The sequence below is a fragment of the Bactrocera oleae genome, chromosome 4 (assembly GCF_042242935.1).
Source record: "Bactrocera oleae isolate idBacOlea1 chromosome 4, idBacOlea1, whole genome shotgun sequence".
Taxonomy (NCBI): Eukaryota; Metazoa; Arthropoda; class Insecta; order Diptera; family Tephritidae; genus Bactrocera; species Bactrocera oleae.
In genome coordinates, this window is record NC_091538.1 from 72844861 (window position 1) to 72860515 (window position 15655).

The following is a 15655-nucleotide window of genomic DNA, read 5'->3' on the forward strand; positions in this document are numbered from 1 at the left end:
TTTTGACATATGCAGATACTGACAACCTGGCCATCACTGACAGGGCCGTAAAGAGAAAACTGAGGCACCGGAATGACTGTAGCGAACTGTTGCAGAAGAAAATCTGCAAAACATTATAGTAGAGCAGCGGGCCCGAGAGGAATTGTCGCCGATCTGCCCCCTTTCTGCTTGACTCCTTACTCCACCTAGGGGAGGTGATACAAATGATGTGGAGGATTTGTGGCAATTTTTTTTCAGGTTGGCAGCATCAAGGATACTTTTACCGAAATTAGTTGTATTGCTTTAATTTCAATTCCACTAAGTCGATTTGCAACCAGCATTAGGGATGTGAATTAAAAAATAAGAAACAACAATTCCATTTAATGCAATGTCTTACCAAATTTATTGAATTCACTTTTATAGACAAAGAAGTAATACAATACTTTCTGTGAGTAATCAAGCCATGTAAATTATAAATATGATTCTTGTTAATGGTTAAGGGGTGTGTAAAATATACTACGAGCCAATATTTAATTAAATCAAATACTTTATGTAACCAGCACACTTAAATAAATTAATTAGTAATAAAATTAAGAATATCAAGAGAAAGCAACCATTTGAGTTGAACAAGCCTTCAGATAAAAGCGTAATTGAAATGAGGTTACAGTCAAATAATTCCTACAAGTAATATTTTGAGATGAGCAACTGAGTGTAACACGCATCCAGAATGTAAATTATACATTCATATGCGTATGTAAAAACGGAAATTGCTTGATTGCGTGGTGATGCTGGATTATCTTGTTACAATAATCATCATCTATTTCTTCTTTTTGTTTTTAGCCTGAGTCACAGGTTGTGGTGCGCCTGTGAGTGCTGCAAGATCCTTTTTTAGTTGCAGCAGTATTTCAACTTCCGGTTTCCACACGCTGGCATCACCGCTTGCTTTCAATTGGCGCACTTTTTCGCCCTGTAAGTACCAAAAAAAAATGTTGTTATTTACAAAAAAAAACTACTTAAAAGCAATGCGGTTTTCCCACCTGTTGCGTAATACGTTGTTCCAGTTCCTTAACTTTTTCGCTGCTGGCCACTGGCGTAGCCGTAGCTGCAGGTGCAGTTGGTGGAGCTGCTTGAGCGGCAGTCAGTTGCTTTTTGAGATCCAATAAAACATTTACCTCGGGTTGCCAAACAGCTTTGTCTTTCGTTGTCGCCTTTAGCTGACGCACTTTTTCGCCTTGCAAACGCACAGCTTCCTCCAACTGAGCCACTGACTGTGTGCCGTTAGGAAGTGCCGAGGGCTTGGCAGTCGTCGAATTTGTATTGGTTGTTGTCGATGGCGGCTGGCTGCCGTTGCTTTGATCCTGTACACCGCCAAACTTCTTTTTCAGCTCTTCAATAAAACTCTGCTCTAGTTTAGTGAATAAGGGTGCTGGTTTGTCAATGTTGTGACCAGTAGGCAGAAGCATGTTGATAAATGGTTTTCTACAAATATTTAATTCCCGATTGAAATAAAATTTTAAATAAAATATTTTTTAGTACTTACTCTGGATTTAGTGGGGTGGGTTTAGCGTTCAACTGTGAGAAAAGTGTACGTGCAATTGTTGGCATGTATGGTAACATTAAATTGGCAAGAAGCGCTGCGATGTTGGCGCAAATACCAATGATGGTGGCAGCTCGTGCTTTCTGCACATCGGTGCCCTTTAGTAGCACCCATGGTTGCTGAGACTGCATATAACCATTGCCGTGACGAGAGATCGAAAGCAAATGCCGTATGCCGTCTCGCAATTTAGCCTTTTCAAGTGAGTTGATATAACCTCGTACTTCGCGGTTGATGAGTGCCAACAGTATCAGCTCATCCTTTGTTAAAGTCATAGTAGGCACGACGCAATTAAAGTTCTTTTCGCAGAAGACTAAGGCACGATTCACGAAATTACCCAAATTGTTTAACAAATCGGAATTGTTACGCGCAGCCAAGTCATTCCAACTGAAGCTGGAGTCTTGACCTTCGGGCCGTGCCGAGGCAAGATAGAAACGCCATATATCAGCAGAAATACCAGTTTGCTAATTAAAAAAATTTTATTACATCAAAAGATGAATAAAAAAAAACTTTTGAGTCTTACCTGAGCGTCGTTGCCAAAAACACCAATACCACGGCTTTTACTGAATTTACCATCTTCGTAGTTCAAATACTCTGTCGCCATTATATTAGTTACCATGGTGTGACCCTTGTTGGTCGCCAATAGTGACGATGGGAATACAACAGAGTGAAAAGGAACGTTGTCTTTGGCCATGAACTGGAAAAGCTCTACTTTTACATCCTTTGACGGTATCCACCACTGTTTGTATTCACTGGTGTAATGCTTCGTCATTGAGATATAACCGTATGGAGCATCGAACCACACATAGAATACTTTCTTTTCGAAGCCAGCAAGCGGCACAGGTATACCCCATTTCAGATCACGTGTAATACAGCGCGGTTTGAGACCTTCTCGTAGCCAGGAACGAGTAATTACGCGCGCATTATTTGTCCAGCCCATTTCGGAGCCCTCCAACCACACACGCAGTTGTGGTTCAATTTTGGGCAAGTCGAGAAAGAGTTGGTCAGAGGATCGTAGTACAGGAGCGCTGTTACAAATTTTGCAACGTGGTCGAATTAGTTCGGTAGCATTAACTAGCTTGCCACACTTATCGCATTGATCTCCACGTGCGTCTTCATATCCACAAGCAGGATGAGGACATGTGCCCTCTACGAAGCTAACACCATAAAGAATTTCAAAATGTTTTTCAGAGTTTCACCAGCAATTTAAATACATACCGATCGGCCAGAAATCTATCACATTTCACACAAAGTAGCTGCTCAACGCTCTCGGTGAATATATAGCCCTTGTTGTAAACGTCGTGAAACGCTTCTTGCACAATTCTGAAACAATTACATTTTATTAATAGGTCTTTTTTCAAATATGAATAGTCTTACTCAGTTTGTTGCTGCGATGAGGTGCGACCAAAGAAATCAAAACCAATGCCAAACCAGCGATAGATAGAATTATGCAAATCAAAGTATTTGTCACATATTTGTTTTGGTGTGAGGTTCTCAGCTAATGCTTTGTTTTCCGTTGCCGTGCCGTACTCGTCTGTGCCACATATATATAGAGTATTGTAACCAGCTGCGCGGGAATATCTTCAAAGGACAACAACAAAACACATGCTATATTTATTTTTTTTAAACAAAAGTACTGTGCCACAAACCGAGCAAAAATATCTGCGGACAACACACAGCCTATGATGTTTCCCAAATGTGGCACATTATTCACGTAAGGTAACGCAGATGTTATTAAAATATTACGTTCGCCTGCCTTCGGTAAAACGGTTCGAGCTTCAATGCGTTGGGGCAAAGACACGTGTACAAAGCTCTTTTGCGCGTTCCCCAACTCGTCTTCCGTGACAGTATCTGCCAAATTTCCAGTTGTATCGGCTAGTAACTTCTCCGACTCAGATGTTGTATGCACGCGGATGGGAACATGGCTGAGACCACCATAACGGTTGGAATTTTGCAAAGATGTGAAAGTTAAGCCAGCTAATGGAGTTTCTGCTAGCACCGCTTGAACTTCAGCTAGGGCAGTAATTTTTCGATACCATGCTTTAAGATGCTCTATATTCTGAGCACCTTTCAATGTGCCATCGGGTGCCAACAAGGACCACACAGCGATATCTGCTGCACTTATTTTATCTCCCGTTATAAAGGCAGAGTCTGCCAAACGATCATCTAATTTTCTAACTAGTAAATTAAGAACAGGTAAAGCGTCCGGATTAGCACGATGGCCGACGGCCAAATGTTGGGACAGTGCGGGTGCCAATTTTACCGTGGACCATTCTAACCACTGTAATACAATTAAAGTACAATTTTTGGTAAATGTATAGTTTAGGTCCCCCTAACGAAGGAGGCTGCGAAAATTATTTTTTTTTTAAATCGTCTTATTTTGACGCGAGTATAACAAATCAGAAAGCGCAAAATTAATTTTTTTCAACAATTCTTTTTTTTTTTAATAAATAAATTTTTACCACAAAAATCCTTAAATTAACACACTTTGCACATGCTCTTTCGCGAGGTAACTCCTTTTTGCAGAACCAGCCAGTGCTCAAAGGTGTTCGACGAGCTCCTCCATTCGTCCATACATTCAGATCGTTGCGTAAAAGAAATTGTGACTTACATTTCTTCAGTATTTTTTTTTTTCACAAGAAAATGTCTAACTCGTTGAACTTGTAATTACAGTTAAGTGATCCGAGTTCTACAGAATTCTGCCGCTACAACAACAAAGTTACTTGAAAAATATGTGCAGTGGTTAAATATATTTTTATACATACATATTTGTACATGAATTATTTGAAAAAATCACTTTCCGCTTAAGGATTTATAACCGCGTCAAAATAAGACGATTTAAAAAAAATTTTCATTTCCGGGGCCTCCTTCATTGGAGGACCTGAACTATACATTTATCCAATTTTTAAAAAGCATTTTAAATTTATACTAACCTCATCTCGAAGGGCACCTTCATCCGGAAATAGATATCTGGCAACCGCATCCGTCGAAAACAATTTCAAACCACTTTCTAGCTCCAATATTGGCAAGACTAAAAATTCTTTGCAGGCTGGGTCTGGAAATAACAATTGCTTATTGCATCAGATTGTATTGTTATATTATTATCGCATTATTCAAATTCATGGAAATTTACTAATCTGTGACAAATCACTCTTATATGTCATTTAAACAATATATGTTTCGATTATCAATCCCTTGCTCCTACCATTTAACGTGACTTTAATGACATCCACTGGTTTATTGGCAAATTTCGCCAACAATTGTAACTTTAATCCAAATGGATTTCCTTCGTTGGTATAAATTATCATATTTGGTATTATATCCACACGAATTTTTAATATCTACAATCTCACTAACACGCGATAGTTATTCGATGACAGATACTAATTTAATTGGATTCAGGCAGTTGCCACGACTTTTAAGAAGTAAATATTGCAGTGTTGCATTGTATAGTATGAAAAATATATACCACTTCAGGTATTTGATAGCAATCCGAGCGTTATATAAGCAAGCTCAATGCGATGTTAGTAGAACTTAGGGCTAACTACTTTTATTTTGAGATGAAGCATTCCGAAATTACCATTATTCTTACAAAAAAAATTTTCACCCACAATGTCAAACATTTATTTTTTTTGGTTTTTCTCATGAATTTCGTGTTCACATTTTGTTGATTTTGTGGTGTTTACAATCTATTCGTATTCAGTTATCATTGTTTGAAAATTATGTTTTGATTCATAAAAACAAAACAAAATATCTGACTATGGCATTATGAGTTAAAAATTTGGTAAATTGGGTTTTTTGTCTATAAATGTATAGAAACGGAAATTCAGAGAAATCGATTCATAGATTCAATTAATTGTTATTGTAATAAATCTAATCAGTTATGTGTGCGATATTTTTAATTTGAAAATAATTTGTATAATGTTACTCTAAAATTTAAGTGACTAAATATCTACTATATTAAATATGCTATTTATATACTCATAGCGAATTGACGACATACGCGCCACTGTGGCTAAACAGCTGATTAGTATGCTTTATTGTGAATTATTCTTCATTTTGACATTTAGTATTTCCCATTTATTTCCTTACGGTATTGATAAACAAAATATTTGGTATAATAATTTTGTAAAATACATCTAAACATATTTAAATACACAAAGTAAAATGGGTGAGCGCAAAGGACAAAATAAGTACTATCCCCCTGATTATGATCCCAAGAAGGGTGGACTTAATAAATTTCGTGGCACGCATGCACTACGCGAGCGGGCCCGAAAAATTCATCTGGGCATAATCATTATACGTTTTGAAATGCCCTACAATATATGGTGTGATGGATGTAAAAATCATATTGGAATGGGTGTTCGTTACAATGCTGAAAAGACAAAAGTGGGCATGTACTATTCAACTCCTATTTACAAATTTCGAATGAAGTGTCACCTATGCGATAATCATTTTGAAATTCAAACCGATCCCGGGAATTTGGATTATGTTATTCTATCCGGAGCACGCCGACAAGAGAATCGATGGGATCCGTTACAAAATGAGCAGGTTGTACCCGAGACCAAGGAAGTACAAAAACGACTATTCGATGATCCGATGTACAAGTTGGAACATCAAGCCAAAGATGCCAAAGCTGGGGAGGATGCAAAACCGGTGCTCGAACGTTTAGTTGAACGTAATCGAGGTGTTTGGAATGACAGTTACGAAGCGAACTGCCGTTTAAGAGCAGAGTTTCGGGTAAGTGCTTTAGTCATATTTATAACAATATTTAAAAGTAATTATTAATTGTAAATCACTTTTAGTCTAAAAAGAAGGAACTAAAAGCACAAAAAGAACTTGATGATCAATTACTTGCGAGAAATAGCCTTGATATAGCGCTTTTACCAGAAACTGCACAGGATAAGCAAATGGCTGAGTTGATGATGCTGCAAAGCAAATCAGCCCAAGAAAGAGAAGCAGAAAAGAGATTGGATATATTAATGAAACCTGCTCTCCCAGGTGCTACCAAAACAACGTTCGGTGGACTGAAAAGGCAGAAAATACTAAATACGCATCTACAATTTGGAGATTTGGGTATTAAAAAAAAAACCGAACCACGTACACTTGAAGAAAAAACAGTTACCACAAGAGATGAAAATCATACCCAAACAGAAAAGTGTGCGGCGTTGGAGAACAACAGTCAAAACGAAAAATTCGAAAAAGAGGAAGCCAAAATAATTAATTTGCCAAACAGTTTGGCTCTGGTCTGTGATTATAATAGTAGTAGTGAAAATGATAGTAGTAATTAAATACTTTACATAAAACGTTTTATTATCGAAATAACATTTGAATACAACCAATAACACAATAAAAATACAATATGTAAAAATAAATGTTTTACAAAAAAAAAAAAAGAACATAAAAATTTACAACTCCGCTGTGTCGCATCCCGATTCATTGTTTCCATTTTCTGGAACTCCACTATCGGTAGCATATAATATGGCCATTGCACGCTCACACAGCTCGTCGTGATCTGTGAATTCCTTCAAACTGTTAGATATATTGGTTAATTTTTGAGAAATTCATTGAGAGTAATGCACTTTGTTTTTAACTTACACATTTTCCACATCGATTAGTTTTTTATAATAAAAATTTCTCTCATTTAATATTGCAGAGGTCTAAGGGTCATAAAAAAAAGGGAATTTCAAGATTCGCATAAGAGAAGATGTTTATCATTATGCACAAACCTGCTCAGCGAGTTTATCCCGAGTCTCTTGCAAATATTTTAAGCTTCTTGGTGAACCATTTCCATCCACGTTAAGCTGCGTTGAATTCGCTGTTGGTGGTGTCATTTCCGAAACTACTCGGTTTAGTAATTTTTTCGTCGTTTTTGCCTTGAGATTAATTTGCTGCTTTTGCGTATTTGGAAGCTTCACATTTTCTTTACCGGCTGCATGCACATCATAAAACTTCTTGAACCATTGCAGAAATTCGAAGTTATCCTGAAATCGTCCTTTTATCAAACGTTCAATGGGCACGGACTTTTCGTAGTTTATACGTGTGAACGCCATTTGGAAGAGTTTTAAATTGTGCAGAAATTCATGTTCCAATTTTGCACTCACTTTTATCTTTTTCATACCGACCGAATTTGGGAAGAGTATTTCCATAATTTGGCAATAAGCAACACCTATTCAGATTTTAAATTCGTTATTATACTTGGGCAGATATAACAAAATATCACCAGTACCTGAGCAGAGCTCCTCAATTTTCGTATATTCGCCTTGGACGGTTGTATTAATCCAACGCAACATTTCATGGCGCGACAACTTCTCTGAAGAAGCGTGCGTTAGAGCAACTGGAGTCTTTACATCCACCATGGCTTGGGTACTCATTTTTATAATTTATAATTATTAAAATTCTCACTTTTTGTAATATTACTAAGATAGTTAATGCCTTAAATGATTTTCCTATAATTGCTTTTAATAACGGATAAACCAGTACTTTGCACAGAATTGGCGCCCAAATACCTATAAAAACAAACACAATAAAGGAGCTGGCAAAGAAACAATGACACCCAATAAGCAACCCACCCGGTAGGAAAAAAATTATTTTTAACTGAAACGAAAAAATTGTCTGCATAAACTATAATTACATTTTTTCCATTCCAAGCTACGTTAATAAGAATAGCACAAAACTACATATACAAATAACTCATTTACTTGTAGATTGTTTAATCACTTAAGGAGGTTTTCCTATTTTTACATAGAAAATATCGAGTTTTTGACTTCAATTTTTTATTTTTGCGAAAACGATTTTGTTGTAATTTTTATTGACGTAGTCAATAAGAGCATCAATAGTAAATTCTTCTAAATATATACTATATATAAATCCTCATGTGTTCTCTTTTATTTATCTTTCGACTTTAGCATGGCAGATTCTAAACATTTTTTTTTTAAATTTAAATTTAGAATTCGTCTAATATTTTATTTAAGTAGTGATATGCCACACCAAATTTGGAACGAAAATATTTTAAATTTTAACAAGGCTTTCTTATAGCTTACTAAACTTCTCCACCTTCTTTACAAATTCTATAAAGTCTGCATACAACAATTTGGGCATTTCTAAAGCAATAAAGTGACCACCATCTTTATAGTATGTGCTGTGAATTAAATTTCGATATTTATCCTTTAGTTGGTTGTCATGAAAGTGTATCAAATCGTGTTTGAAGCGTGCGCAACCCGTCGGCACGTCCGTCGGAACACTAGCCATATGCAGTTCGCGTTGCTCAGAGGAATGATGTTCGGCGAATATACGTGAAGAGGTCGTTATGGAATTAGTCAAGTAATAGATCATTACATTATCCAGGAGCGCATCCAACTTGAAGCTTTTACGCAGACCACCATTGGAGCTATCTTTATAATACCTATTTGTCAAAGAAGACCACTTTTCCAAAATGTAAGCGGCTAAACCGACGGGATTGTCAGAGAGCACAGCGCCAATTGTATCCGGTTTTGTTGCTTGTAGATGATAGTATCCAGTTTCTTCAATTAAACGTTTTATTACCTCCCAATGTGGGAACATCTCCTCAAAGCCATCGCGAAAGAAAAATGTTGGCTTTATGGCATTTAGTATTCCCTTTATAACCGATCTAACCGTGAATACAGCACATAAATTTGAATGATATCCAAGTATATTTTCTGGAAACAGTGTTGCCATATGTGAGCCGATTACCGATCCGAAATCACCGCCTTGTATAAAGAATTTCTTATAACCCAAGCGAAGCATCAAGTTGCGCATAATGACGGCAATTTGAACTGGTCCCAGACCTTCCCTCGAAGTACCCTGTAAAAAAGCCCTCGTCAAACAGATGTGTAGCAATTAACAGTTGTTGCAACTCACCTGCGACCAAGCGAAACCCGGTATACTCGGCACTACCACATCGAATATGTATGGGTTCGTTTTATCGAAATGCGTTTGCTGGAGCTTGTGCATGAGCGGGTAAAATTCCCGTATTGAGCTGGGCCATCCATGCAGCAAAAGTACAGGGTAATGGTGTTTGCCAACCTTGTTCTCATCATAAACCATTAAATGTAAAAAATGCATACGTAGGCTGTAAAGAAATATGACCTTCGCAAGTTAATTCTTAAGACACTAGACGCGCACAAAATTCACTCGGTTAGGTTTATTGTAGGTTGAAGGTATATTTGCTCTGAATCAGAAGCAGCATATTTGAAAATATATTTACGTTCGAAAATCGTTTGAATCTCCTCTTCTGCCAAAACTTACCCCTGAATTTCGGTTGTAAAATGGTTGAACTGCCACATGAACACTTCACGTTCGCGCCATCGTGGCATATAGTTATCACGCCAATAATCGACGATTTTCAGTAATTCCTTAGTGTTGAAACCATTTCTAAAATCTGGACTCATTGACTCAGTCAGATGTAATGTGCGATTCAATCTCTGCCGCAGATCGTCAATGGTCTGCAAGAGGAGGTGCGTAAAAGTTATGATTAGTATGAATTATTGACGGCAATTAACTATGCCATACCGAATCCGGGAATATGAGTCTATTACTAAGCACCTCCGACGAATTCTTCACATATGCAGCCCAGTCTTTCGGTTCCGGGCCATCCCCCCACCATTGATGTAGCGTTACCTTTGGGACCTCAGTTTCAAACGCCGAGTTTATTCGTCTATAAGCGAATATAGCGCCGATAATGCAAATAATACTGAGAGGCCATTGAAGTTTCTTAAACCCTAGCATTTTTATTCTAGTATTAAATGTTATTTCTTTAAAAAAGTACGAAATTTAATTTAATTTAACTACGCGCCAGTAACTTTTCATTCAACTGCACTCTTCTCAAGCGTTGGCTATTATTTGCGGTCTTTCCGTATTGCTAAACGTCCGTTGAGATTGTGACCACGCTGCAAGCCAATTAATCTATCTGCTTTGTTATCAGTTCGCAGTTGGTTCGACGTTTAGAGACGGATACGTTCATATACATACATTATTGGAGCAATAGGTAGATTGGCTGTTTGACTGACAGAGTCGAGTGCTTTAAGATATACCGAGATAAGACTGCTGAAACTTAAATGTTGTTTAGAAGAGTTCTGAAGTTTTGGTGAACTGAGAACCAAATCAAAATTTCGAACTACTGTATGTACGTACAGTGAACCAAAAAAAAACTTGTACCCAGTACTTGTACCATCTCCCTGGTTTTACATTGAAGTGACTTAACTTCTAAACTATTAAAACTTTTGATTTGATTTTTGACTATTAAATTAATTTAAGTCTATTTTAAAAAATTCAGTTTTCTCCAAACAATTAAAAAGCTGATGGAGCCAAATGGATTTTTGATATTGCCAAGTAGTCCATTCTTTACATAATTTCTTTGACAAACACAAGGTTACTGCACTTCTCTTGCTTCCATTGCACCACACACCACACAATGGAGCCTCGTCCATGCTGACAGTCTTATTTAATTTTTTAACTTTAAGCGCTTAGCCTTCTTCCAACCTCTTGGCGTTAGAGACATCGGATAATTTGGGCTGTTCTTTGACACTTTACTTTCAGCCTGGGGTGGGCAAATTTTTTTGGGCGTTCCACTACCATCAAGTCTTTCAACTCCATCAGCCTTTTTGAATTTAGCAATAATGTACTGAAAAATAGTATGTGGGTTTTTGAAAATGTTGTCTATTTCGAGAGTAATTTTGTTCTCTTGCCAATATTTGACTACCAGAGCTTGTAGATCTTGAGATTGTTTTTTGAAAAACTACAAACGCACAAAAGAAATTCGATTCCAAAAAAATATATTTTGAACATACGCAAATAATACCAGAAAAAAATAACGGTACCTGCATTTGATGTGTTGCCAACGTAAATGTACACGTTTTTTTGGTTGCTCAAAAGTGAGAAATTTAAATTTTTTGCAATCGTTAATCAATTTTGATTATTTATTGTTAAAACTTTTATAAAAATACATATGATTATCATATTATTACTCTTGGTTGTAGTTTAAAAGCTGAAATAGTTAAAGAGAAATGTCAAAACATCTCTCTGTACAATTTTTTTTTTGATTCACTGTACGTATAACCTGGTATATTAGCAGATAGGACTGCTTAAAAAGAAAATATTATACTTGTTACTTTTGTAAAAAGTTATTATTCTATATGAGAGAATCTCTAACAAGTATCTTTCTAAATATCGAGCAAAGCTCTGTTAATTTTTACGTTTTATGTAAAAACTATTAAGTTCACAGTATCTATTTCAAAAATAGAGTTTACCTACATATATTTGCTCTTTTCCCTAATCTTATCTAGACCTTTTTTTTCAGTGCCGTTAAGTTAGTTTACAGTTATCTATTGAATCTTGATTTTTTATTTGTTTTACCTAAAATTCTTAGGGCTCATTTTCTTGCTATTCATTGTTAAAATCCCAACATTCTTGAATGTGTTATGGGGCACGTGTGTACATAAAAAAACATGGTCCGATCGGTTTCGCTACTAACTCGTGAAGTATTAAAGTGTGTTTATGGCTTCTCATAATAATTTAACGGCGCTTAGAAGTGAAGCTTTTCAGCATTTGAATTAATCAAAATTGCAGATTCAATATATAAAACGAATTTACGCAAAAAATTCGATAGTGACGAATCAAACAGATGAAAGGACATCATCAAATAGAGTTACGTCGAATAGAAACAACACTGGCTAAGTGGATCAGTTCGTTTCAAATTAAGTTTGCTTTCATGCAAGAGAATTACTAAAAAACTTTTTCTTGCTTTTATTCTTTGTGACATCACAAGAAATGCGTACAGCGTTTTATGTATCAAACAGTACGAAATAAAGAAGCAAGTTACTATTTCATCAAAACAAGGAATTGGTTAATTGACTTCGTTGACCCCATGATTTTGTTAACTTTTTACAGTTTTGTTTATCTCTTTTTTCCTTTTTCCAAGCGGATAACTTTTCCAATATGTAAGTAGCCAAACCTTATGGGTTGTGTGATAAAACTGCTCCTATGGTATCCGGTTTTGTAGATTGTATATGAAAATATTCAGACTCTTCAAAAATTAGTGACATTTCCGTATTGAAAGTTCTAAAGAATGCTTGTACCTCCCTTTTATGGAAAATTTTTAGGAACAGGGTACGGAACCCTTGAGGTAGTACTGCGAGTAGACCCCAGGTAACACATGTATTCGAATGGTAGCCTAAAATGTTCTTCGGAAATATTGCGACCATATTAAAACCAATCACCGCACCCCAATCATTACCACTCTATAATTTAAATTCAGAAGTATTGTATTCCACTTTCTTTCTTATATAAGTTGGAATTTACGTTGGTCGTTAAAAATAAGTATTGACTTATTCTTCAAAATACATTTTTGTCCGATAGATTTATTTTGATTTTAGGACCTGGGAAGTAAATTTTCCAATACCCTGGGGTCGTAATATTTGGGCACGGATTAGAACTTAACAGGACTTATTTTAGCTGTGAAGAATAAATTATAATTCGGTGCAAATATAGTGTAAAAATGAGTACATTTTCAAGAAATCTGGTTTAATGTTTCCGATAAAAATGATAATAAGAAATGTTTCAAAATATTCAGGTTTTTTAATCCATAATTACAGTATTTACAGTAGATTGAATCCAAAACTCTAAAACCGATTTTTTAACGTCTGGCTCTCAAGGTATTGGTCGCTGGAAAAGAATTGTCGAGATTGGGGTATGTTTTGAAGCAAAAGGCCAACACGTGAGTAAGTACATATATGTCAATGAAAAGCTGTTTCTAGAGTAGCTGATTACATCAAACCTTAGTGTTAGAAATGCTTTGAAGGTAGCCAACATATTCGGAATATAGCTACAACTACATATGATTTGAAGATTAGTGATCTGTAATTCAACTGAGGGGGCTTCTTTGTCGATAGAAGCAGTCGAACAAATTGTGATTGAGTTCATTTCCAGCGCCTTATTTACTCACGTTATAGTATTTTTTAAAATTTGTAAATTATGGGATTTTAAAAGCTGAAATTAATTAATTCTGTGTTCACATGGAACATAGCTTGTGCTCACTGAGAAAACATTAAGCATTTTAAAATAAAATTTAATTTAGTTTTATAACCGTTTTGCTGATTTAAAATTCTACTCTATGTACAAGAGCGTTAGATCCGCTCCATTTGACACCCTGTACATGAAAGAAAGCTTGAAAGCTTACATATTAAAATTTGACAACCAATGGTTTTCATAGCAATTTTTAGCTTAGGAGAAATACTTTAAAGTTTATCAAGGAAACTTTTCTTATTATTACCAGAGAACGTTAATGACAAGGAGATATTATTAAAATTTATTTTACAATTTTAAACAGTTGACAAAATTTGAATGCGATAAGTTAGTACCACTACAGCTAATATGCTGGTATACATATATCGTATTCAGTATATATATATAATTATGTTCATAAATAAACAAACCAATTTAGTTTGGTGACATATATTTTGCGTTCTGCCAACGCACTCTATGAAGTTTTCGCACGTGTTCGGTGTACAAATCAATGGGCTGATTTAGGGGTCAGTAAGTTGAACTTTTACTTACTGCATATGTAGCTGCCCGTGGGCGACGCTGCGCGCAATTTAAACTTTTGAAGAATAGAAAAGAATGTCTTTGTCTCAGTCACAACATGGGTCGGGGTTCCCATATCTTCTTGTTTTACACTGTCAGTGTAAAAAATACAAAAAATTTAAATTGAAGGAATCCGCAACCGAAATTTGTAAATAGAAGAAGCTGCACACGCGTTCTTCAGGTATGAAGACAGAGAAAAGGGCTCATCAAAAATAAAAGTTGGCCAATCTACCAATGTGTATTTGCATTGGTAGAATATTCAAGTGAAAGACTTAACGGCATTAAAATAAATTATTCATCATAGAAATTTACTAATAGTTCCTTCAATATTAAATCCTTGACGCATAATTCATTAGTAACCTGAGGCATTTTTAAGAAATTGTTTGATCCAAACGGCTTTTCGACGCAAATTATGTTGACCGTAATCCAAATTTCAAAAGCAAAAAACTTTAGAGCCAATCTCTAGCTTAGATAGCTGCCACTTGTGTAAACGTCACTTAGCGTTTGCTAATCACAAGTTTTTTTGAAAAATGCCTAGAATAGTTATTTGTTCCAAACACCCCTTATTTAAATTGTGTAGACAAAGAAGCTCAAATCTACATTTATATTATGCTTAAATAATATTTCGCCAACACCGCCGATATTAATTTTCCTAATTCACCACATTTTAAATAAACGCCCCTGGCGGTAATTACAAGTAACCGTAAATGCCCACTGCCCATTTGCTTAAGTAGGTTTTTGTTCTTTAGAAAGTAAACATTGTCTTATTGACTTTTCACAGCATCAAGCGTCGGTATCAATGCACATTAATATGTACATATGTATGTATGTGCGCAAGGTATTATATAAATATTTGCTTACCATTTAGCTATGACTTGCAGCATTAGCTTGTCTTCCTGCTTTATATTTAAGTGTTTTATTGGCTAAAACACTCCAACATCATTTCAATTCATTTTCAGCTTCATTTGCTAAGTAAATACACCACTAACGGCAGTCAGTCAGCCACTCGCCAAAATCAAGGACGCATTCACACATACACACATTCACACACACTTATAATGTATGTATACATGTATTTAAATAAGCCTCCATTGACTTATGTGTGCGGCATCCACCGCAAGCCACTAGAGCCGAGGCCAGTCTATCAGCAGCAAAAATTCGAATTCGCCACAGTGTGAATGAGTTCATTGCTTTGGCTTCTAGATTTCATTTGAATGTTGCCATAGAGCAATAGAATTTTAGTGGCGAAACAGTGAATAAATTTTACTGGGTCCTATTGGCAGATATGTAGCTCTCTAGGCAAGGAAGACTGCGTTACAGATTTGCATGCAGATAGTTATACTGTTGTCTATGTAAGTATGTGCATACAGATGTACGCTTGTTATAACTATAAAATTTGCTTTCCGTGTACTAAGCTTAGTGTACTTATGCATATTATGTGCAATAAAGATTGAACAGTCAATATTACCATCATGTTTATTT

The 15655-nt window shown here is 35.9% G+C and overlaps 4 protein-coding genes across 5 annotated transcripts; 1 reads left to right on the top strand and 3 right to left on the bottom strand.

Moving 5' to 3' along the window:
- Nucleotides 1-353: 353 nt before the first annotated feature.
- Nucleotides 354-4970, bottom strand: MetRS (methionyl-tRNA synthetase 1). The gene is made up of 9 exons (XM_014230074.3): nt 4779-4970; nt 4507-4628; nt 3223-3854; nt 2951-3154; nt 2792-2896; nt 2097-2730; nt 1520-2037; nt 1017-1458; nt 354-946 (listed from the first exon to the last, which is right to left on the bottom strand). Exons 1-9 carry the CDS (start codon nt 4879-4881, stop codon nt 797-799), a joined length of 2910 nt encoding a protein of 969 aa, XP_014085549.2. The 5' UTR covers nt 4882-4970; the 3' UTR covers nt 354-796.
- Nucleotides 4971-5633: 663 nt separating this feature from the next.
- Nucleotides 5634-6969, top strand: LOC106617399 (coiled-coil domain-containing protein 130 homolog). Its single transcript, XM_014234596.3, has 2 exons — nt 5634-6313; nt 6379-6969. The coding sequence occupies exons 1-2, from the start codon at nt 5741-5743 to the stop codon at nt 6862-6864; spliced, it is 1059 nt and encodes a 352-aa protein (XP_014090071.2). The 5' UTR covers nt 5634-5740; the 3' UTR covers nt 6865-6969.
- On the bottom strand, nt 6866-8067 carry LOC106617472 (microtubule-associated protein RP/EB family member 3). Of its 2 annotated transcripts, none has more exons than XM_036367900.2 (4): nt 7803-8067; nt 7303-7742; nt 7172-7233; nt 6866-7088 (listed from the first exon to the last, which is right to left on the bottom strand). In XM_036367900.2, exons 1-4 carry the CDS (start codon nt 7945-7947, stop codon nt 7070-7072), a joined length of 666 nt encoding a protein of 221 aa, XP_036223793.2. In that variant the 5' UTR covers nt 7948-8067; the 3' UTR covers nt 6866-7069. The 2 variants fall into 2 exon arrangements, with proteins under 2 accessions (XP_036223793.2, XP_014090192.2); XM_014234717.3 differs by having other exon boundaries at nt 6866-7105; nt 7803-8066.
- A 265-nt stretch (nt 8068-8332) lies between these two features.
- Nucleotides 8333-10507, bottom strand: Jheh1 (Juvenile hormone epoxide hydrolase 1). The gene is made up of 4 exons (XM_014240005.3): nt 10106-10507; nt 9842-10038; nt 9455-9665; nt 8333-9397 (listed from the first exon to the last, which is right to left on the bottom strand). The coding sequence occupies exons 1-4, from the start codon at nt 10319-10321 to the stop codon at nt 8606-8608; spliced, it is 1416 nt and encodes a 471-aa protein (XP_014095480.2). The 5' UTR covers nt 10322-10507; the 3' UTR covers nt 8333-8605.
- Between the last annotated feature and the right edge of the window lie 5148 nt (nt 10508-15655).

Coding starts and splice junctions, on each gene's coding strand:
- MetRS (XM_014230074.3), bottom strand. CDS start 4,881: ATGATAATTTATACCAACGAAGGAAATCCATTTGGATTAAAGTTACAA. Junction 2,731..2,791: donor GATAGATTTCTGGCCGATCG/GTATGTATTTAA, acceptor TTATGGTGTTAG/CTTCGTAGAGGGCACATGTC. Junction 1,459..1,519: donor CCCACCCCACTAAATCCAGA/GTAAGTACTAAA, acceptor AAATATTTGTAG/AAAACCATTTATCAACATGC.
- LOC106617399 (XM_014234596.3), top strand. CDS start 5,741: ATGGGTGAGCGCAAAGGACAAAATAAGTACTATCCCCCTGATTATGAT. Junction 6,314..6,378: donor GTTTAAGAGCAGAGTTTCGG/GTAAGTGCTTTA, acceptor AATCACTTTTAG/TCTAAAAAGAAGGAACTAAA.
- LOC106617472 (XM_014234717.3), bottom strand. CDS start 7,947: ATGAGTACCCAAGCCATGGTGGATGTAAAGACTCCAGTTGCTCTAACG. Junction 7,743..7,802: donor AATTGAGGAGCTCTGCTCAG/GTACTGGTGATA, acceptor AAATCTGAATAG/GTGTTGCTTATTGCCAAATT. Junction 7,234..7,302: donor GGGATAAACTCGCTGAGCAG/GTTTGTGCATAA, acceptor TATGACCCTTAG/ACCTCTGCAATATTAAATGA.
- Jheh1 (XM_014240005.3), bottom strand. CDS start 10,321: ATGCTAGGGTTTAAGAAACTTCAATGGCCTCTCAGTATTATTTGCATT. Junction 10,039..10,105: donor GACTCATATTCCCGGATTCG/GTATGGCATAGT, acceptor CTCCTCTTGCAG/ACCATTGACGATCTGCGGCA. Junction 9,398..9,454: donor CGGGTTTCGCTTGGTCGCAG/GTGAGTTGCAAC, acceptor GCTTTTTTACAG/GGTACTTCGAGGGAAGGTCT.